Source organism: Balearica regulorum, chromosome 12 (genome assembly GCF_011004875.1).
Source record: "Balearica regulorum gibbericeps isolate bBalReg1 chromosome 12, bBalReg1.pri, whole genome shotgun sequence".
NCBI classification, from domain to species: domain Eukaryota; kingdom Metazoa; phylum Chordata; class Aves; order Gruiformes; family Gruidae; genus Balearica; species Balearica regulorum.
Genome location: NC_046195.1, coordinates 21875858 through 21898901, shown reverse-complemented (window position 1 = coordinate 21898901; position 23044 = coordinate 21875858). Strand labels below are relative to the sequence as shown.

At 39.5% G+C, this 23044-nt stretch overlaps 2 protein-coding genes across 3 annotated transcripts in view; one reads left to right on the top strand and one right to left on the bottom strand.

Moving 5' to 3' along the window:
- IQCH (IQ motif containing H) overlaps positions 1 to 727 on the bottom strand; it is a 71228-nt gene extending 70501 nt beyond the window's left edge. Inside the window, exon 1 of the mRNA XM_075764122.1 lies at positions 509 to 727. Coding sequence (XP_075620237.1) covers positions 509 to 559 — 51 coding nt within the window. The 5' untranslated portion in view covers positions 560 to 727. The remainder of the gene's footprint in view (positions 1 to 508) is intronic.
- On the top strand, positions 718 to 22720 carry AAGAB (alpha and gamma adaptin binding protein). Of its 2 annotated transcripts, XM_075764133.1 has the most exons (11): positions 718 to 866; positions 8576 to 8766; positions 9687 to 9783; positions 10581 to 10670; positions 13008 to 13091; positions 17781 to 17863; positions 18578 to 18671; positions 19496 to 19600; positions 20112 to 20161; positions 20688 to 20779; positions 22354 to 22720. In XM_075764133.1, the coding sequence occupies exons 1-10, from the start codon at positions 791 to 793 to the stop codon at positions 20763 to 20765; spliced, it is 948 nt and encodes a 315-aa protein (XP_075620248.1). In that variant the 5' UTR covers positions 718 to 790; the 3' UTR covers positions 20766 to 20779; positions 22354 to 22720. The 2 variants fall into 2 exon arrangements, with proteins under 2 accessions (XP_075620248.1, XP_075620247.1); XM_075764132.1 differs by lacking the exon at positions 22354 to 22720 and having other exon boundaries at positions 20688 to 22065.
- Positions 22721 to 23044: the final 324 nt, after the last annotated feature.

The window sequence follows — 23044 nt, the reverse complement described above, 5'->3', positions numbered from 1 at the left end:
TAACTTTAAAGCCATTGATCGTAGAAAACATGAAAAAAGTTCACTTTGAAACAAATCTCACAAAGCAGTGGTGGTAAACTTCAGGATTGAGGTCCTTTGCAAAGGAAAGATCTTTCCTTACACATTTCAGACATCTCTCTACGCACAGATGGCTTAACTACACAGGAACATCAAGCGTTAAGGAGGGACTGAAAGGTAGAGGCAAGCTGTGAGGAGATCACGTCAACCCCTGTCAAAAACGTATATTTATGCTGCATTAACCAAGACAGTTCAAGGTCGCATTATGCTAAGAATTATAAAATTTAGAAAGCCCAAGCCTTTATCCAAAATTCACCGACGCAGCCGCTCCCTCACGCAGGGGCTGAGCCCTCCCGTCCCCTCAGCAGCAGGCCGCGCCTCAGCCGCGGTGTGAGGCGGCCTCCCCGGGGGCTCGAAGGGGTCCCGCAGGGGCTCGGCCCCACGGCTGCCGGGGAAGGACGGGGCCTGCTCGGGCGCTGCCCGGACCCACCTGCCCCAGGACGGCTCCCGCCTCCTGCCCCGGCTCCACCGGGCCGGCCATGGCGGCTGCCGCCCTCACCCCTAGCAACGGGACGCGCTAGTCGGACCGCACCATCCGCCTCGCCGCGGGGGGGAAGGCACGTCAAACGGCGGTAGCCGAGCCCGCTCTCCTGCTCGCTCCTCCCCTCCCTGGAAGGGCTCTGCCGCTCGCCGCCGCCTCTCTTCCCCCCCCCCCGCCCCCCCGCAACCGGGTGGTAGCGGCGGGGCCGGAAGGGGCGCGGCGGCAGGCGCCATGGCGGCGGTGGCGGGGCCCTTCGCGCTGGTGACCAGCTGCGCCGCCGGCTTCGCGGCCGAGGAGCTCGTCAAATGTGAGTCGTCGTCGTGGCGGCGCGCTGCGGGGCCCGGACGGGCGCAGCCGCGGGGCCCCGGCCTGCTCCGAACTGCAGGCCTCGGCCTGGCAGCTCCTCACCCCCAGCCCGGGCCCTGAGGGGTGGCTGTCCTCCCCTCACGCACCGTCCCCTGCGCGGCCGAGCCCCGCCAGGGCGGCCACCTGCCTTCCCCCGCGCCTGTGGCGTTTAACCACCTCCACCTCCCCTTCAGGAGGGCGTCAGGGGCCTCCCTGGTGCTTTAAGGAAATCAGCTATTTAAGAAAATCAGCTATTTAAGAGAGACGGTATAGAGCCGCAGGTTGTGTGTTTTGTTCCCTCTGACACTAAGGAGGAGGCAATATCACCACCACAACCGACAGGAGAAAAAAAGGAAGCCCCACATCCCAAAATGCTTTGTTACCCACTGGCCACTTGCCCTGTCTTAGGTGTGAATAAACTCAAAAGTTATAGCTGCACTAAGTAATTTGAGAATTGCCTTGAGACTGAACACAAATAACACTTTCTTCAATAACAAATGAAACACAGATTGATGAGACCATAGGCTTTGCTGCTGGCCATTCTGGTCATTCACACGTGCAGTGTGACAAAAATGACCTTGTTGCACCAGGACACATCAGTGTCCGCAATGGCCCCTAGAACAAGAGGGGGACACCAGAGCAACCAGAGTGGCTCAGGGGTATCAGCAAGGGGAAAACCAAAAGCAGACTAAATACTGTCCCTCTAGTTTCATCTTTCCATTTATGAAGTGAACAGGCTTATCTTAGACCTTAAGGATAATAGAATTTGTAAAATTACTGGTGAGTCTGAACTCTTGTTTTAATTAGCTTGCTTTCATGCATTAGACCATTTGTTGTCCCAATGCAGAAGCACAAAAAAAGGAAAGCTAAAACATTCTTCCTTTCCGCAGTTGTCAGAATTGTAGATCACACTTATTCCATATCAAATACATAAAATTCGTTGTGTAGGAAGCGGTTTTCTTGGAACCCAGTTCTCCTTTTTATGGCTTGAAAAAGGGAACATAAGACCTGATAGTAGCAAAAACTTCAGTGGAATTTTTAGTAATTCTGAAATTAGGGGGATTCCAGGAAGAATCCGTTTAGATCTTGGTAGTTTTGCCGTTACAGCTTGTTAGTACAGCTTTGCTTTTTAGGGAACTGTCATGAACAGTTTGATGTGCATACTAAGAGGTGTAACTCATCAACAGCCCCAACCCCTTTTCTGGATTTACTTTTGGCTGTTTCTGAGCGAGGTCTTACCTAGGAGCCTGATAGAGCAGAGGGCTGCCCCCAGGGACTGGCTCCCTCCATCTCATTAAACCACATTTTGAAACAAGAATGACAGTACAAAGTCTGCAGTCAAAGGCTACTCTGTCAAAGCAGCTGGGTTGATATTTAATTATTTTAAGAGATTCCATACCAAAGAATAATAAGTTTCTGTAAAATCTTATTCTTGGTTGCTTGTTTGTGAGGAAGATACAAGCAAATGGGAGGAATTATTCAAGGTTCCTGTAGGTTTCCTTTAATTATTTTTCATAGTGAAATTAAGTAAAAAAGGTGAGCAAAAAGCTTCATAGAAATGCTTTTTAAGACTTTCTCAGATTAAATCTTAACTTTGGTCTGTTGTTTGGGTTTGTTTGTTTTTTTTAAATAGTACTCAGGTTGAAATGTCTAGGCTTCCACTGTTTTCCAGTACCAAGACTGGAGTCTTATAGTCTTTGTGCCCTCTGGTTGGATTGCTTCACAAAAGACACTAAAATCTTCCTGAAACAAACATGATTGTTTACTAAAATAAATACCATGACATTTTAAGTTCCTGCTTTGTATAACAAGTGAAATTACATCAGATCCAGGAGCATAAGCAGAACAAACATTGTAAAACATTCAAGGACACACTGATAAGGACAAGGCAGCTGTGGCTGGCAGCAGCCTGGGCTGAAGGGTTTTGGTGGGTTGAAACAAAATGCTGGTGCAATTGTCAGAACTTGTGCTTTTACAGCATGAAAGTGTCACACCAGATTAAAGGCATTATTTGTTAATGGTTTAGCTCAACACTGAGAACAAGACCATTATATTAGCGCCTCTGAGGCAGTACAATGTTTGAGATACAATATGTATGGTTAAATATGCTATTAAACACTGTTAATTGGTAGGATCCATACAGCAGTTGAGGTTTGAGTCTATAACAGAAATATGAAAACAAAGCCCTTACCTGTATTCTCACTGCTTTTGCCACTCTGTTGCTGGATTTCCCTGGTATGTGCTCCTTTGTAGGCAAACCTGTTAATTTCTGCTGCTGCCTGCCAGAACTTTCCAGGCTAATAACAAGGCTTTTTCCAGTGTTTTCATCCTGTTAAGTAGGAAATGGTGTGAGGATGAGAAGAATATTATGGTACATTTACTAGATACGTTTTTATTCAAGTTTCTGTGGGATACCCTGAATGCTTTATTTCATTGGATACGATGGCAAAACAAAACTATTTAAAATGCACAGAGTAGGAGTGGCTCTTAGGTATATTTATCACAAATTAAAACAGCAAATAAGACTGTTTTAGTTTTTAGAAATGCTGGCCAACAGATAAATACTGTCTGATGTGATTTTTTTCCTTTGACTGTTTACCACTCCCCTCCTCCCCCAGAGCAAAATATCTACACTGACTGCATATTTCTGTGTTCTATTTACTCCTTGTGTAATTTGCAGGAGTATTTTTTATGGTGTATTCCACCAGGTGGCTCTCAAGGCCCAGAATGTGAGAACTACTTGGTGTACCTACCAACTAAGAGGACTTGGGATCATGTAGGGCATCGCAGAAAACTGAATTATGTTCTTATAGCATGTATTCAATCTGAAAAACCCTAGGAAGAGTCACTGAAACCTTAATCCTTTTGGAAGAAAAACCCTGCAAAGAGGAATTGTAATGATTCTGAAAAAATATTACTATTAAACACACAATATAGAAGTGCTTAAATACCAGTTAGGTGTTAAAGAACAGGGAACACTGCAGCAAGAGACAAGATCTACATCTGGTTCTTTGATTATTATTCAGCTCTCTTCTGAAAAGTTATTTCTGGTCTCCAGTTCTCCTTTGGAAAAAGCATTTGCTGCCTTGCGCTTACGGAACACTTACTAAGCCTCTGTTACAAAAGCAGAGTGAATGTTAGGTTTTACAATTTTGCCATGTCCTCTTTTCTTCTGAACTGTTGTTTAATTTACCATGTCTATATGCAAGCTTATAAAATTAAAAGTCAAGTTTAAATATGTAAAATGAGCAAAACTGTATGTAAATAGATAGCGGAAATTAATTTCTAAAAGTATTGGCCAATATTTTATCCAATTTATTAAAAATTATAGATACTTGTAAGCAAAGAAAGGACATAACTAATAAATTTGCTGAAAAGTGTAAGCTACTCACTGACTGCCTGGAAGTAAAACAGCCTTTCACAGAAGTTTGGAAGTTCATTGAGCTATATGGTACCAGTCACTACCAAATACTGGATTGAGCCATGAACTCATCTCATGTGTCAGTTGCTGCTGTGTTCTTAAATGGTTTTCTGACAGAAAACAGGCAAAGTGAGTCATGAACTGGGATAAACTGGAAGATAATTGTTTGTGTCCAGCAAATGTGGTGATCTTGGCATAGGTCAGCATTAGTACAGGGGCCTTGGAGGTTGCATAGGTGAATAGTGCCAATGTGTGCAGGAGGTAACAACCCAAGGCTGATACTGGAGCTGGCTTAGAAATGGTCTGTTTGGTCCCTAGCCTCAAATAATTCAGTGTAGATGAAGAACCTTCTGTTGCTCCAAAGTGCTTTTACACACAAGTGTGGGACAATCAAATACAAAATGTCTTAATTAGTATTCAGCATTTATTGGTAAAATTGTAAAAGTTATTTCAGTTAAGCAACCAGATTAGTAGTTGCAGTATTTCTTAGAGGACCTTGAACTCCAAATCATGTTTTTGAATGACTCTAAGCAATGTTCTTTTGTGGCATGAACTTTTCCATGTGTGTTTTTTAGTACTCTCTAATGCTGATGCATTTGAAGTCTGTTTGCATTCCTGTCATCCAAACAAGCCACTTCTGCTCTATGAAAAGGCAAGCTAATTAAGTCAGCCCAGTATGCTTGCCTACTGTTGTGGTCAAAGAGTGACTCAGTTGGTTTTCCAGGCTCTTTGGATGGCAAACCACTGACACTTTCAATGGCTGGGGAGTTTAAAATTAAAAGATGAGTAACTCACTAGAGATAAGTTTGACAAACCACCTCCTTTTACCATATTCATGTTCTAGACATTTATTCTATATCTAAATAAAACTTAATGGGATTTTTTCTGATTAATATTCTCTAAAATTAGATATGAAACTATTCTGGCCATTTTTTTTTTTTCTTAAGATATAGGTTGTCTTGGAAAGAAATTCCTGGAATCTGGAAGTGGTAACATAATCCTTAAAACTAGTTCTAACATGGAATATACATCCTTGACAATTCAGTTTGAGTTGTAGTGTGTATTTCTTTTGTAGTCTCTACTTGTTTACTCTAAAGGCCAAAACCTAATTGGTCTAAGTGACTGTTGTGGAAGAGAACTATTCACAAGATATCCAAACTGCATTTAGTTTCCTGCCATGAGTAATTAGGTTGTTTTGAAAGAACATATTACAACTCTACATGCAGGCTGAGACATGGCAAGTCTGAATCCTTTCAGAAAGTTCCCGCAGTCCTTTAAGTATCATGTGCAACATCCATTTTCACTGGGAGAAAAATTTCACAGGGCACTGACAAAATCTCTTTGGATGAATTATGGGTAATCAGAAGCACAATGGGATTAAAGAAGACTACTTAAAATACAGAAACAAGTAGCAGAAAATGGGACACGTCCTCATTCTTCTAGCAGTACTTTGAGGCCTAAATTTGTCCATAAACTCTTTTGTAAGAAAAAAAACCAAGCACAAAGCAAATGTGAAAGTTCTTTCATATCAGCTTGTGAAAATCTTCTTACAGAAGTTTTTTCCTTTAGTATTCTTGCTATGGTGGCTAACTTGACTGAAGTGACTTTTGAACTGACTTTCCTCACTCTGTTTTCCTCCCTTTGGCTTTCTAAGTCTTACTGCTGATTTTCTGGGTTTAAATAATTTGAAAACTTAACCTCTTGTGACATTGACTTGCAGTTCTGTTAGCTTAGAACTGATTTTTTAATTTAGTTTTAATGTCAAAATGCTAGTGAGGAGAAATTTATAGCATTTGTTTATGTAGCATTCAAAACCTCCAAACAAAACATCTGGTTTTCAGAACAGAAAATTAAGATTATGCCTGCATTTGAAAAGCTAGACGACAGATAATTCTGGAAAGAAAAGGTATCCCTGGGTTTTGGACATGCACAGTGACACTGTCTGCCTAACTTGTTTCCTCTCCTGGTTGCTGTAATTTTGTCACATTATATCTAAGCGAAGTGAAAGCTGTTGGCCCTAATACCCATTTAATCTAGTAGCAATTGGCACATATTAAATAGTCCTGTTTACCAAAGATACCAAACTAAATTATACCACGTATAGCACTTAACATCTAGTCGTTCTTAAAGCTCCTGGTTTATAGCAGAAAAAAATAAATTGTCATCTGCCAAAATGCATTTATTATAATAAAATATATATATATTAAAGCTATAGATTTTGTAAAGTGACATGCTATCATTTGATGATCTGTTTTACTAATTACTTGGGTGGGGTTTTTGGGTTTTGTTTTTAAAGAGTAGACTTGATGTATTTGTGTAGCCTAAATTGAAAAGCTTGGGTTTAAAACTATCTGAAAAGCTATTCTTGTGTTTCCCTGGAAGATAGGTGCATAAATGTTTGCTTCATGTTAGTAGAACATAATATCAGCTAATGCAAGCAGGATAGAGATACCTGCTGCAAAGTGACTCCAGTATTACTATGAAGTGTTGCAGGGCAAGCAGAGATCCACGTATACAAGTTTTTACGAGATAAGCATGGGAAACAGCTTCTATGTGCCACTAGAACTGGTCTGTAATTCTTGAGTCATTAAAAAAAGCTGTGAAAGAATTAAAATCTTTCAAGATTACTGATTTCGGTTAGCTGTATTGGTAGTCTCTTCCATATTTCTATGGAGAAGCTAGTGCTCTAAGAATACAAAGTTCAGAATCAAGGCTTGTTTGGTATTGATGCAGTGTCATCCATCACCCTCCCAGCCCCAAGCTGACATGGATAGTCTTATCACAGAATAGCTTCTGACTGAAGACCAATTACTCTGAAAACTACTGTCCTCCAAATTAAAAAGTCAAACTTTAACCTGGAAAACACATGTAGATGTGGTGGGGGTTTTTCTGTGGGTTTTTTTGTTTTGGGGTTTTGTTGTTGTTTGGGTTTCTTTTAAGAAACTTGGACAGGAGATTCATTCCCTCCCAGGTTTCTGTTTCCAAGGTCAAATTTTGCCCTCAGATTCCCTGTGTCCTCCTCACTGCTGGAAACAGTCCTTTTGGTTTAGAGCTCTCCTTTGTGCTGCCTTGTGCACCGTGCTCATTCACCAGTTAGATTTCTCAGACTTTGCAGTGAGTTGCAAAAGTCATTGAACCTTTCTATGGCAACCTTGGCAATGAGTTTTTCCCAGCTTTTTATTGATATCACAGAATCATAGAATGGTTTGGGTTGGAAGGGATCTCAAAGATCATCTAGTTCCAACCCCCCTGCTGCAGGCAGGGACACCCTCCACTAGACCATGTTGCCCAAAGCCTCACCCAACCTGGTCTTAAACACTTCCAGGGATGGGGCCTCCACAGCCTCTCTGGGCAACCTGTTATGATACACAATTTCAAATGCATGGCCCCACTGTTTAGGGAGCAGCCTGTTCTAACATCTCCAGGAGCTGTGTCTCAATACCTTTAAAACATGACCCTTAAGATCTTTGAAAACCCATATACTTTATTTCTTTTTTAACTCTTCCTATGCCTAAAGAAGTTCTAGATGACTCAGTCAATTTATATATTAAATTGACCTGTGTTTTAAAGCATCCATAGGTTTGTCCAGTCTGAACAAGATACTCTGCCCTTCCTGGTGAGGTATAGATGGGATGCTCTGTTACTAACTATAATTCAGTTCCACCAGGTGGCTGTCATGCTGTGGGAGTGTGCACTCTGAAGGTTGCTTCCAGCACACAAAGGGCAGTGTTTAACATTACATTATCTAAGCACTGCCTTGGATTTTAATTGTTGAACTCCTACATGGAATTTAATGGGAATTACAGCTGAATTGTAGTAACTTGGTTTATTTTCTCATTAGTTACCTTCAGGTTTTGGTCACAGTCAAACAGTTCTTTACATCTGAATGAACACACAAGGTTTTCTTCTGCTGTAATAAACTCTAGGTATTCTCTCTATACATCCTGTTTACAGGTAGTAAGTTTGAGGTTTACACTTTAAAAGGCATTTCCAGGAAAAACAGCTTGCTTTCTGAAGAGCTTCTGTACCATATTTTATTTTGAAAGCTAGATAATAAATTCTTTTGAAAGCTAATAAACTGTAGGACAGAGTAACAAATTGAGTTTGAATTTTTAAAGATCTTAAATATATACTGTTTTATTATAGTAAGTAAAGGTGACTCTGGATTGACATTGTACCAAGCTATTCTAGACCAATTATTTTCTTGATGGTGATTCTATCATCCATCTCATTCATTTTCTTTTATACAGGTATCACAGGGAAAGATGACCTTACTGTGGGTGCAACAACAAGTGGAAGAGTGAATTTTTACCCCTGGACAATAGATAATAAATATTATTCTGCAGACATTCACCTCTGTGTGGTACCAAACACATTTCTTGTTACTGGAGATATTGCTGAATCTGTGCAAGCATTTGTTGTGTACTTCGACAGCACAATAGTAAGACTCTTCATTATCTGTATGATATAGTTGCCTTATCACCACAAATTACATTCTCTTCATCTTATGCCATCCATTCCTTTTAGGCTGTTCTATTAATTGTCAGTAGATCAATGTTAAATTATGCCTGCTATCAATGGAAGCAGTCTTCTTCCCTTTTACTATCATACTCCAGCTGGAAGAGAGGTTTGCAGGATGCAAATATGCTACTAAGTTAGGCAAATCCTCCTCCAGACCACCACCTCCAATTTTACACTCTTAGCTGATGCTACTTCAGAAAGGCTGCTTTAGGATAGCCAAGAATGAAGGAGCTAAACATAAGATTCAGTGCTATCATTTTACTCAAAGTTGTAGTGAAAACAGTGCTTTAGCAAAAGCAAGAAAGATTCTGAGACGCAAAAAAAAATTAAATAAGGAGTTGGTTTTTTACCAGAGATGGGAACAGATGCATACCACACATTCTGCAAAGATACATTTAACCAGACATCTCAGATCTGTCTCAGGACAAACTAAAGCAATGGGAGTAGTTCACCAGCCCCCATAACATCCACTTCAGTGTGGAAGATGGATTAGCTGCACATTAAACCTGAGATATGCTTAAAATGAAATAATCATGATTAAGCCTTAAGTAAAAATCTTTCCTAATCAATACTAGGATTGCATAATTCATATTAAACATGAAAGAGAAGTCCAAGGCAGTAGGAATAACTCATCTGTAAGGTAAGTCAAGAATCAGAAGTTGTGTACAAGTTAACTTCTCCAATTAGAACACAAGTCTTAAACATACTTGATATGCTGCCTAGCATATTTCCTTACTTCATTTTATTCCAATACTATTAATGATTTAAAACTAGTTTAAAAAACTAAAGTATTTGATAATATATTCCAAGGAGTTGTGGTGTTTTTTCCCCCCCCTTTAGAAATCTGGACTTGATAGTGTCTCCGAATGGCTTCCCCTGACCGAAGAGTGGTTACCAGAAGTCATGATCCTGGTTTGTAACAGAGTATCTGAAAATGGTATGAAACCCAAAGAAGTTCCAAATTGGCTTAGAGTTATTAACCTTCCATAATTTATTTTCTAGTTAAATCAACACAATTGTTTCTTAAAATTTCTGTGGGAGACTGGGCTTGAGACTTGATTGAGAAGAGCCAGGTTACTCTTGTGACCAGGAACAGAAGCCTTATGCTAGTTGTAATTAAAACTGGATCAGAATTTTACAAGCTTGCTTACTAGGAGCTCTGTGTATCACATTCTGTTATACCAGCATGCATTGCAAGGTACCTGACAAGGCATTTATATTGCTGGATGTGCATGATTCTCGCTGGTGAAAAATGAGGATGACTGTTGGTTGCTTAACTATCATGGAAAGTACATTCATCCTTTTTTGACCATTTGAACATTAAACATGCATGTTTGCTTTGGTAATGCAATACAACAAGAAGCTGTAAGGTGCAGGTACACCTCTAACTTAATTCAGATTCAAACCTAGAGTTAATAGAAGTCTTCATTCACTGTGGCACAGCACTTACATTTCCCTTTGAGTACCCACTGCAAAGCCATTTGATTTTATGGTATTTGAAAAAACAAACAACCAGCAAAACCAATTCAAATAAAGAAGTTGTTTAATTCTGGAGTTTTTTGGAATCAAACTCAAAGTGAATGGAGGACCCACGCCAGCTACTATGTATTTTTTCCCCATACAATCCAGAATAAGCAAACAACTTTGAGGGAATAAAATGTAGCTGAAGATTCAACTGCTGATGTTAGTCTCAAATGTGTATGTTTATTAAGCATTTTTGTTTCCCAACTTTAGGTATTAATAGACAGAAAGCTCAAGAATGGTGCATCAAGCATGGCTTTGAATTGGTAGAACTTAGCCCTGAGGAACTGCCTGATGAAGATGGTAGGACTGATACTTCTGTTTTAATTTTTAGAATGAAAAAAGTACAGCAAAATACCTTCTAAACGATTGCAAGGGGCATAACTTTATTTATGTGCTACATGATTACAGCATGGAATGCTCCCAGTTGGTAAGGCTTAGTCTCAGCTATAAAAGGTCAGGAGGAGGAGGAGGTTATTTCCTCCAAGAAATTCCATTTGTCTCCTCCCAAATACAGCTGCTGTTTATGTAGCACCTACATAAAAATAATATCTGCTCCTTTTTCTGGCAGTAATCCTAGGACTGTGTTGATAGATTAGAAACACTTATATTCCACTTTGGAAATAAATCTAAAAAACAACAACCAGAGAGATGCACAAGGGCAGGAGGAAAATTCTTTTTCTTTTTAAAAAGACCTCTAAAACTATTGTACATGCCAAGAGAAGATAGATACTATTCAACAGTGGCATGGTAAGCCAAAAAGGGGAAATTGTTAAAAACATTTTAGAATTGTATGCACTGTTACACAGGAAATAAACCAGTTTCAAAATCACTGGTTGACCATACGTTTTTAACTTGAAAAAACCCATCAAAGTCAGAAGCGTGATGTTCCACTCTTGAAAAGTGACTATGCACTTCCTGACAGCCTTATCAGCATCAGCCTTATCTCCTCATTTCAGCAATACAAAAAAAGTGTTTACATCTTACCTCTATAGAGCCAAAGTGAGATAACCAACTTCATTTCCAGGCTTGAGTGGAATTAGTCACTAACATTTGCTCTATTTCAGGTTCACCAAGTACATAGCTGTCGGCAAAAATAATTTAGTCTAAAGGCCTAAGCTAGAACCCCTTCTCTCACCCATTCCCCCTTTAAAGGCCTAGATAAAAATTGTATCTTGAGTAGCTAAGTTCACCCCTTCTCCCCCTGCCATGTCTTTAAAGATATGTTTCTTTCTGGCACTTTGTTAGTCAGGGAGGGAGGGATATACATACTTCTGACTTGTAGACACCAGAAAAATCAAAGTGGATACCCCTTAGACTAAAGTTTTCTTATTAAGTGCTGTAAAAGAAAATACTAGTAACATTAAGTCTTTTTTTTTTCCTGTTGAATAATTGTTGTAAAGAATGAGCTAGTTACTATTTAAATAGTATAAGTAATGGGAATAATAACAGCTCAGGATGTTAATCTTTAGAGTATTAAGATATATGTTCTTTCCTGGATTTTTAATATGGTCATTGATTCACTGCAACTCATGCATAGGAGGAAATGTATTCTACTGACTAACATATTTACCCTGTAAACATGCTGTATGAATTACTTAGAAGAAATAAAATGGATGCAGTAAACATACTGGGCCAATATCCGTTTAAAAAATATGACATTTCTGGCAGCTCATCACAAATGAACTGGAGCTCTTGCTGTGACTACACTGTCAGGTTTTTGTACACTAAAGACAAGATCTCTAAACTGAGACTCTTGATAATGACTCTGATACAAAACCAAACAGCAGTGTCAGAGGGCAAAATATTTGATCTAAGGGGTCATAGACAGCTTTAATTTTTAAAGGCAGTTTCAATTATTGCATCTGTCCCTGAGTCATCCTAGAAGAGTTTGATTTTTAAGCAATCACATTTTTGTATCCAAAGGGTGGTTGTTTTTTCCCTATTGCTTTGTGAGACCTGCACAAACATGGGAAGCTGACTAAACCCAGGAAATGGCAAAACTGACTTTATACAAAGTGGTGTCAGATCTATTCAGTAAATAAGTTGAAGTTCAAATAATGCTTTCCCTAGTCTTTCAAGTTACTGTAATTCACAGGATTACTGGAACGTTTGGAGTTAGATGTTGTGGAGTTAGCTTTACAATGATCATTTTCATTTTTAACAAGCATTGCACCTTTTTTAAAATGGCTGTCTGAAGTTCTTTACTTTCTAAAGGACGGAAAAGTAATTCTAACATTTCTGTGCCATACAGCATTCTAAAAGATCTTGGGTTAGAAGATGCCTTGCTTTTAACAGAAACTTAAAAATTTTCTATTACTATGAAATTTACTTCTGTGTTATTCAACACTGTAGGCATTAAGCTAAATATTTAACAAAACCTCAGTCAGAATTTAGATCTCTACAAAAGGCTGAGAGCTCACAGTTCGTAATACCTGGAAGCCTAGGCTAAGAAGTGAGACATACATTTAGATTTGTTTGGCCTCTCATGAAGCAAAGCAAGAAATCTGTTTCCTCACAGAAACAGAAATTTATATCAATTGCAATAAGATAGGACAGACATTTGGACAGACACCGTCTTACTTTCAGGCATTTTTGGTCTAATCAGTAGGACTACAACGTCTTTGTCTTTTGGTTTAGATGATTTTCCAGAGTCCACTGGCGTGAAACGAATTGTACAAGCCTTGAATGCCAATGTGTGGTCCAATGTAGTGATGAAGAGCGGTACGTAACACAAGTTCCTCTTATATGAATTCTGGTGAATGCAGGGCCTAGAGGGCTTATTTTTAGTGAAAGTGTAAACTGGGCAGCTACAGTGCTGCCGCCACTGCGTTAGTACACAAAACTGGAGCGCTCTTCAACCTTTTACATAGAATAGTAGGGTTTCAGGTATTGCTTTCATTGTCCCTTGATGCACAGAGAAACTTACAGACGATGGATGAGATTTATTCCCATTTCGGCATCTGTTCCTCTTGCCTCTGTACTTTAACTTGCTCTCTACCAATAACTAGAGTTAATATTCCACTGACTTTAGATTTCAATGAAAAAATGAATGCTTGTCCCACCAAACTCTAGCAGCAAATAGCTAGTCATTATCAGCTTAGTCTAAAAACTGATAAATGCTTTAGAGTAGTAGTAGTAAGTGTTAAATTCCAAATTTGTCATAGTTTTTTTGAAAAAAAATTTGAAACAGGGATAAGAATAGCAAGTGTGAAGCCGAGATTAGACAAAGTAGTGATTTCAAATGACTGACGAAGGACATACTAAGTGCATTGCAAGAAGGACTGTTCCCTACAGAAAACCCCACATGAGTATATGGAAGCCACAGAAGTTTCTGAAAGCAGTATAAAACCCGAGCAAACCCAGATAATTTCCTGCAGGTAACATTGTCTAGGTAGAGTTAGAATTCTGGAAAAAAATCACATTAGGATTAGACTCATCAGAAAAGGAAAAGCTGTGGCTAGCCCAGAGTTATGGCAAGTGTAGATACTTCCATTTACTTGAAAACCTTTAATTGCCATACTAATAACACAGGCTGTTGTAGGAAACATAGGAAGATGAAACTCTTGCAGAGTGCTTGGCCTTATATTTCTTGTTTCACAAAGTCTTAGCCCACTAACACCTTCCAACATCTGTCTGCTCCCTGATGTACAGTTTTCCACTGTTGCAACTTCTTCCTTCCCACATCTTTTAGCTGTGTAACAATTTCAGGTGCTGAGAGGCTTCTGCTAGTTCCTGTAATTGCAAGGTGGTTACTGGGACTCAGTAGAACTAGGATAACTACTAAACTGATTTTTTTTTTAAGGTAGCCTTTTGAGTATTTTTCATACCACATCAGACTGAGGTTAAGGTTACTTCTAACTTAATGTAACCATTATAGAGAAATAGGTAGCCATTTGAGATGGTGTGAAGTTACCTCACTAGTGCTAAAACGGTTTTCTTAAGAGCATATTTCCTGCATTTGACAGATGCCACATTACAGGAGAACAGAACTTAGTCACATGTTCAGTTCTTCATGGAGGGAAATTCCTGTGCATCATTAGTGTGTTCTGTAAAGGTCAGACTCCTTGAAAATCCAGATTTTCTATTTCTACAGTACAGAAACCACACAGCATTGATGCACATTACAACAGACCCCCTCAGGAAGTGAGCTATATTTGGAAGTTGTTACAGCCTGACTATGCCTTCAAAGGGAAATTGTTGAGCTCACTGTACTTAAAATAAAACTTTCTACAATCTGTAATGTATCTTTTGTTTTCAACTTCCTCCTGATCCTGGAAACTGGCTGCCATGTAAATCAAACTTCAGCTTTTCTACTGAATCACCTATAACTGGTGGTCACTTAGAAACCATGCAGTCATGCTTCATGTGAAGATTTTTTATAAAGTATATGATATTTATGTAGTAGCACTGTTAAGTGTAGCCATCCAAAAAGCCAGTGTTACAGCATTACCTTACTTCAGCTGTTTGTATGAGAATTTAAGTTCACAGAGCACGAATGACTTTTTTTCGAGTACAAGCATTCAACCCATTTTATTTTAAGCTTAAACCCAAACACAATTCTTCTTAAATTGTGAAGTAGCTTTTTCACACACTTCTTAAGAAAATTCTTGACCTTTTGATTTTTTTCTATAACCTTAAATACCTTCATTCTCACATCAATACCTAAAAATAAGTATTAAATATAGCATAGTTGAATTATAAACATTTTTACATCAAGTAATACCACATGCTTTGCAAGTAAACAAAGCAATATTGTCTCTACTAAAAGAAAAACAAGCAGTCTTACCCAAGAGTCTCCAGAGAGCAATTCCCTTTTGTAGTTGGTATAAAGTTCTTGGTTCTCCAGGCCTCAGAGCTCCCTTCAGTCTGCAAATAGGGTGTTTTTCTTCCTCTGGTGCAGAAGAGCACATGTAGCTCTTCAGCTTACATTCTCCCCCCACAAAGGCAGCACACTGCTCATGTCTTCAGGTATCCCTTCAAGAGCAAACCTAGTTGACCTAGGTGGCAAGAAGAAAAACAACTTACCACCCTTGGAAGGGGACTATGTGGCTGCTTTCCTGCTTAAATACCTATCTCAGTGATCCCAGCTGAAGCTGGTTACCTGGAGTGGGGCTATTAATGAGCCTGTTTTAGAGGAACTATTTAAGCTTAGTTAGTTATACAAACTATGAATTTTGACTTTTTCATTTGAATTTTATATGGATGTCGGTATCACCACATGTCAGCTAGAGATAGACTATGGAAGAATAGTAAATAAAGGCAGTGGAAAACATTTTGCTATGTATTGAGCATATGTGAATCTGGAAGCTGTGCTCAGAGCACAGCGTACTGGAGCTTGGCAACTACTGATGAGTGATAGCTGTGAAACTATATAGACTTCATCATCATGGAGCCACCAACTATTATAATAAGTTGTTGAGTGAGATAATTTTTGGCTTTGATGCTGTAAGAACACTGTGTAAGGCATCACCCACTTCCTGAATTGCACCCAGAAGTTGAAATAACTTTTACATCCAGTAAAAAGAGTTTATAGGAAGGCTTTTTCAAGGGTGTGCCTGCAACCAAGTGTTACATCTGCCACCTCCCTAACCATGGAACCAGAAACAAATAGCTGCTTTTCAGAGATCCCTGCTGTAGGTTCCAGTACTTTTTAACTGGGACAACATTTTGTAATTGTGCTGGCTGATGTTGTGTGTATGTGGGGGGGGGGATGGAGCCACTGTCATCTTTCTGTACCGGATGAACTCTAATAGATATGAAAGAGGTACATGATTAGGTCACTTCATCCCCTCCTCTGCCAGTGTGGGAATGTTCTCTCTCAAGTACATTCTGGACTGCAATGTCCAATCTAGCTTCAGATGACTCAGAAATTGGCTAAATGTTGATCTGTACAGCTTCTCTGAAGACAGCCCTTTGCTTAGCCTGCTGAAACTTGGGGAAACTACTTTACTTTGTTTTGTGTTGCAGGTCTCGATCTTTTATCGCTCAATTGCCTGCTAATATAGCTGGCAGACTTCACGGGCTTTCACATGTCTTGCAACTGAACATTTTTAAGGCTATTCCTTTGGCTAGACTGATTCACTTCTTCCCAAACCTTTGGCAAGTGATCTGTTAAAGCAGTAAAACTGTGTAAAACACAGCCAGTTGAAGTAAATACCTGCTCTGTGTGTGTGTGGAGTACGAGGGGAGAAGAGGACTGGGAGAGGACACACATTAGCCTAAGTACACAGCGAAGATTATTAAACAGGAAATGAGGTCTTGGCAATTCTCTAACATGTTTACATGCTTTCTAGATAGCTGATGGGTTTAGTTACACATTCAACTCTTTGAAATGAAATTTTGTGTAAGTGGCAAGTAAATTTGGACTGTGCATAAAAATGACATCATCTCAACATTTGAGTCTAGAGCTTAGTCATTACTGTAATATTAATTTAAACCACGTTTTTTTAAAAAAGTAATCTTAATCTTTCTTCTGGCACAAGTCATTGTTTCCTGGCTATTTGTAGTATGATAACTTCATATTATTTCTTTTTGAGTTGACTAAATACTAAGATTTTCAGAAAAATGTCCTGAGTCCCCTATGTAATGGCAAATATTTACTCCTCAATGCCAGGCCAGCAGAAAACATGGCTTAGAAAAACACAACCCATAATATCACCTATTATGCATGCATTTTTATTTAAAAAAATAAAGTATTAAAAATACAGTTAGTTTAAAAATACTGTACTGCATTTATTATCTTAGATTAAAAAGATGATTGTTTACTTTTAGGTTTGAATTAACTTTTTTTTTTAGGTTTGATTTTAAAATATCATTGAAATACAGAGTAGGTTAGCAGATGTGGAAAGCCCAAAGCACCTTATGGTGTGAAGAAACATTGGATTTGACAGCTGGGTCCTTCTGTGAATTCTGAATTGGATATTTTAAAATTGCCTTTGCCCTTACTGTGGTGCTCAGCCTATTTAGACAATGTGTGTATAAGCAAAAGCACTTGTTGCGTTTCCTGTATTTAACCACAAACTCAGTGCTACTTCCCATGGATGGTGAAACCTGGTCCATTGAATGCCATAGGAGCAAATGCTGCTTCTGTATCTTGAAAGCTGCCTGCTTGGAATGAGAGGACATTTCCCAGACCAAATCCTAACAGAGCAGTGAATTCAATTAACAAGAAAAAAGAGCTCACATCTTTTGTGACTTGCACATCTATTCCCTGTTGGTAATATTTAGCAGTAAATACTGTTAATGCATTTTAAAAAAAGCTTAGAGAATATGAAAAGTTTCTGCTTAAAAGAGTTTTACAGGGTGCTGTGTTTGTCTTCTCTGATATATTCTCTGTCTCATCTGGTCAGTTACAATTATTTGTAATAATATTGCATTTTCTGTGTACACTAACAGCTATTTTGTTTTTAGACAGGACCCAGGGCTTTGGTCTCCTCAGTACGTTAGCAGGCGCAAACTGTAGCATTGGGTCAGAAGAGAACCAAGATACAGAAGTAAACAGTAATTCCTATTTCTTGTTCTTTGCTCAGACTGTTTCTTGTGTTGCTCTTTCCTATTGTCACACTTGGCATGGTGGTGGGGCTTTCTTTTTTTCCCTCCTTTCTCAAGGAGGAAAGGCTTTCTCTTCACAGCCTAGTGGAGTGTATTTTAAAGGCAACATTTCTAAAGTCTGAAAAACTATCTACAATTTGTCTTACAAGTCCTCCCGAGACAGTTGTTCCTAGGAGCTGTGACCTCGTGGCTGTGAGCTTCCTGTTTTTCAGGACATTGCCTCAGAACTCATCATTTTACCTGGAGATGGCTGCTTGTGTGCTCAGTGTGGAAAGCCATTGGGTGCTGATCACACTGACTTCAGCACTGTGTAAATGTTTTACCGCAGACAACCCACTGGAGCCAAGGAAAGATGATTAAAAGCTCCATGCAAGATGTTGGTTTTCATTAATATCCAAGAGCAATATTTAGTGCAGAAAAAACCTATCACTTGATAATGTTGTGTGTGTAACACTTTCGAAGAAAAGCTTCATGTAGTACCTATGTACGGTGCTGCAAAAGTGGCTTTTCATAATACACGTGGTACAGGTTTTGCAGTAAGTGACAGTTTAAGATAAAGAGTAAATTTCTGAAGTCGAAACAGAAAGCACCTGATTTGCTGATGATGCTTTTCAGGTTCATTATGGATACTCTAATATCTGTTTGTTTCCTGACAGTCCAATCCATCATCAGCAGAGGGAGAAGAATCCCATTTAGACAACAGAGAAGACAGCACTAGCACAAACCACCTACAGGTGGACAACACTGTTGGTAAGCTCATTCTCTGCTTGGCAGATATGTTGGAGCAGGCACCCCTGGCTGGGATGGTCCCAGAAAGCCACTGGCTCTTCCGCAATGAAAAGTATGGCATAAATGTGCTTGGCAGAGCAGTGGAGGTTAATTGTTTAGACTTTAGGTGTTCTTCTGCTTGAAAAAATGGGCCCAAGTTTGGATAGGACAGAGCCCCAGTAGTACTACCAACTGGGAACAGATCTGATTTTGTGAAATTTCCTGATGCACGTATTGTGTATATTGTGTATATCTAGAAACATCTTTGTGAGGATAAAGCTTCCAGCTTTATGGTTGCAGAGAAAAATCATTTCAGTTTGACCCAGCAGGAGGTGAGTGAGAAACACTCTACCTGTGTCATTCCTAAGAGGTTCAGGTGTTTTAAGCTACAGGTGCTTAAATAATTGCATCATTCCTGGAGACGGGCCTTTCTTACAAGCTGTATGTGGAGATCTTCTAAAGGTTGGGTGTTATTAGTTGTGGTCTAAGCATAGTGTCATTACTCTTTAATTTACTCTGTGGCTGTTCCTAGACAGATCATTTTATAATAGGCAAGAAACCTTAAATATTGGATGAACTCAAAAACACTCTTACAATGTAATATATCAAAATTAATTACCACTGTAATGATGCCATGAGTTGTCTGTATGAACAATCAGTAAATTAAAAGTTTCTTTCCCTCCTATGGGGTTGGAATTTGCAGATGGGATTTGCAGATGTTAAAATACTGGTTTTATCAGAAAGTCTTTCATACTTGCTAACAAAAGAGAATGATTTACCTTAAACCAACCTATATTTTATTTCAGATCCCATGTTAGATACGGACATTCAAGAGTTAGCCAGCCTAACCACGAGAGACGGTGACCTGGAGAACTTCGAAAGGCTGTTTTCAAAGCTGAAAGAAATGAAAGGTACTGTACCAGGGAGAGACGTACTGACCCACGTCACCTATTCTAATCACTGAAAGGCATGAAAGCCAGCGTGTGAGTTGGGAAGATCGTACAAATTCCGATTCTCCTGTCTGAGGTTTGTTATAAGTGGCTGATCTTTTCATTATTTTGCCCTTCAGCTTTATAGTACTTTTGAAAGAAGTAGGTATTGCTCAGCTGACTGCTGTCACACTGATTTTGTCCACTGTGAACTAATGCAACACAGTTTTCTATCAACAAACCCTTTTTTTTTTTTTAACTCTACAACTGCCTGCCAGTTTTGCAGTTTAAGGCTACAGATGTTTGAGATGAAATCCAGTGTGCTGAGAAGCATCAGCTTCCTGGTGTTTGGGAATTGCAATTGCTCTTACTGAATAAGATTCTGTCTTTATGATCTTAATTTCTTGGTAGTCCCTGAAAACCAGCTGCAATAGGCATTTCCTTCCCTGCTCACTCCTGAGGTTGACAACCTAAGTCATGTTCTTTTTCACAGATAAAGCTGCAACATTGCCTCATGAACAAAGAAAACTGCACGCGGAAAAGGTAAGGTTTTGAGATTGGCATTGAAATTATTAAAAATGGGGTTTTCCTTTCTAAGTCATAGTTACTTCTCTTGTAGAGTTGCTATGTTAGGAGTAGTAAGAACAAACCACACAGTCCTAGGGAAGAGACTGGTATCTTCCAAGAACTGAATAACAAACCTGGAATTTTGAAACACCAGAAAAAGCTTTTCCCTTTCAAAATTTCTGAAACGAAGGCCCTGCAGCCACTGAGGGTGTAAGCCAGCTTCCACTTAAGTCAATGGAAAAGCCTTGATCTCAAGGAAATTGTAATCACGTTTTAATAAGTTTTCTATCACATATGCCTCCTGTGAATTCTGAATTATTGCCTCTGTGTTGCTGAAATTTCTTAACTTCAGACAGGATTAGCATTGTACCTAGGATTAGCATTGTACCTAGCTAGATTTAGATGCTGCTCAGTTTCTATTTTTTGGATGGTAAATGCAAAACCTTCAGTGACTTGAGGGGAATTTTTCTCCCTTTCCCATCTTTTTTTTTTCCATTGTTAGGTGGCCAAAGCATTCTGGATGGCAATTGGAGGAGACAGAGATGAAATCGAAGGTCTCTCCTCGGAGGAAGAAAACTAAGTTCTTCTGTAGCTGTAAGCGACAGAGCAATCCTGAGAGAGTGATCTTTTCCTGCAATGAGTGTTTATTGCGAAAAGCCCCATTTAGCTTTAGTTGCTTTCTTTGGTTAAAGGATTCCCTGCATCCTTGTAGTAACATTCCACAACACCTAATGGTTAGAGTGGTTTTGTCTGACTGTTCATTTATTCTCTCTCCGAGAATTTTGGAAGGCAGTGCATGCAGTTAGAGGAAATAATAATTAGTTTACATTTTTCAAATTAACATTTTTATTGCTTCCTCTTTTGAGTTTAAATAAACAAATTTACTACCGGTTATCTTTCTACATATGGCTGGTGGTTGTTAAGTGACTACTTAATTCCAAACTCAACATTTTAGATGTAGGCCTGTTTGATGTTTTTATGTAGCTTTATAGCTGACTTACTAGTTAAAACAAACCAGATTTATATGAGCCATGAAGAGAAAGTTGCTGAATTGTACCCTATTGTGGGATGCTATGCCAAGGCTGCAAGGTTAATCCTGCTGAGTGCCAAAGCTATTAAAAATGGCCCACAGGCTTTGAATTCTGTTTGCGTCTGTAAGTATGTGGTCCTTCCCTGGAAAGGTGTTGTGCCACGCTCCCTGGGTTTCCATTAGAGACTAAATTTGGGATTAAACGCAAGACAGATTTTTTGCCGCTGTTCCAGGCGTGCAGTTCCCTGCCCAAACCTTCTGCAATGCTTGGCCTTCAAGGCCTAGCAGAACACACAGACCTTCTGCTGGTGAATTCTGCCCTCAATACCTAAAGAGAAAAGCCATGATTTCAAAAACCCCATGCTACCACCTGGTGTATTTTTACAGGCTCATCCCCTGTATGTTCGTTAGAAGGCACCAGAGTACGAGCCTCAAATTGCTGCTTCATGGTATCAAGGCTTGGAAAAAGATTCCTTTCTCCTTAGATTTAGCATCTTCTTGTAGTCACGGACTGGTAGTATGAACATGTGAGGCACTAGGAAAACGAGACGGAAGGCATAGGCTGGTGAGAGGAGACAAGTAAACGCCATCCTGTCTCTTTTCTGCCGCAGTCAGCTGTCAGATACAGGCAGCAGATCAGCGGAAAGGGGCAGCCAACAGCTGCCCTGCTGAAGAATCGGGCCCTCCCCAGCGCTTGTCTGGCACACCCTATGAAACGGCATGTATTTTCCCCAAGAGCATTTCCTTATCGATCTGAAAATACGCCATGTTAAGCAATCATATTTGGAAATTTTGAAATGAACTTTTCCAATGTCTGTTTTTTCGCGTCAATAAATTTTGTGAGTCTTGAGACGGTGGCTTTTCATAAATTATTTGACAGCTTTAAATTTTGAAAGCACTTTCACAGTGGTTCTTGACATTCATTGCCTCTTCTTTTAAGATTAAGCAAAGCTAAAGTAATAGGCTGCTTAGAATGCTGTAAATCATTTCCTGGGTAAAAACTGCAGCATTTTCAACTCTTAAGAAATAGAACTGAAGCTTTGTGAGTAGTTTGAAAAGCATTTCTCATACAAAAGACTAAGCAGTAGCTCCACCATAGTAAAATACGTATTTTTAAGAAGATATGTTCCTTTTACAGGGATACACATCCAGACATTCAAGGAAACACACCTACTGCTTCCGAACGGAACGATAGAAACCATCTGCCAGGCCTTGCCATGACTTTGCCATCCCACTCTCTCTTCCTTTTTCGCCAGCACAGAGAGCCGTAATAAAGAACCGAAGGGGCTTCCTTCCAAGTAGGGAACAGTTTTCCATGTTTGCTTCCTGATTTTTTCCTTTCTAAATATTTGTTGTGCAACAGCCATAAATGGCAAAAATGCAGAGTAAATCAGTTGAGTGCAGTGAAGAAAATAATGCACTTGAATGCTTTAGAAAACCAGTTCTTTATACATGTGATATCTTTATACATGCGATATACATATGACTATTGAAATTTAATAAAATTATACAAATTAAAATCAAATTCTTTGCTGCCTTTTTTATGAGGTAGCAGCAGCTAAATTCCCATGAGTGATGCCTTATCCCAGGAATCAGAATTACCAGTTGGGGAAGGTGCCTCTCCAGCCTGCTACAAATAGGAGGAGGAGATTTGTATTACAGGAAATAGATCCCGGAAAGAGTCAGAGCTTGTGGTGTAGACAGTGGCGAGAACAAGTCTTCTGTGACAGCGCAGAGCAAGTATCGATAGGACGAGCTGGCGTGAGCTGATCGGAAGAGCAGGGGTCTGGAGCAGTAGGAGGTACGTCCACATTGCTGCTGCCCAAAGC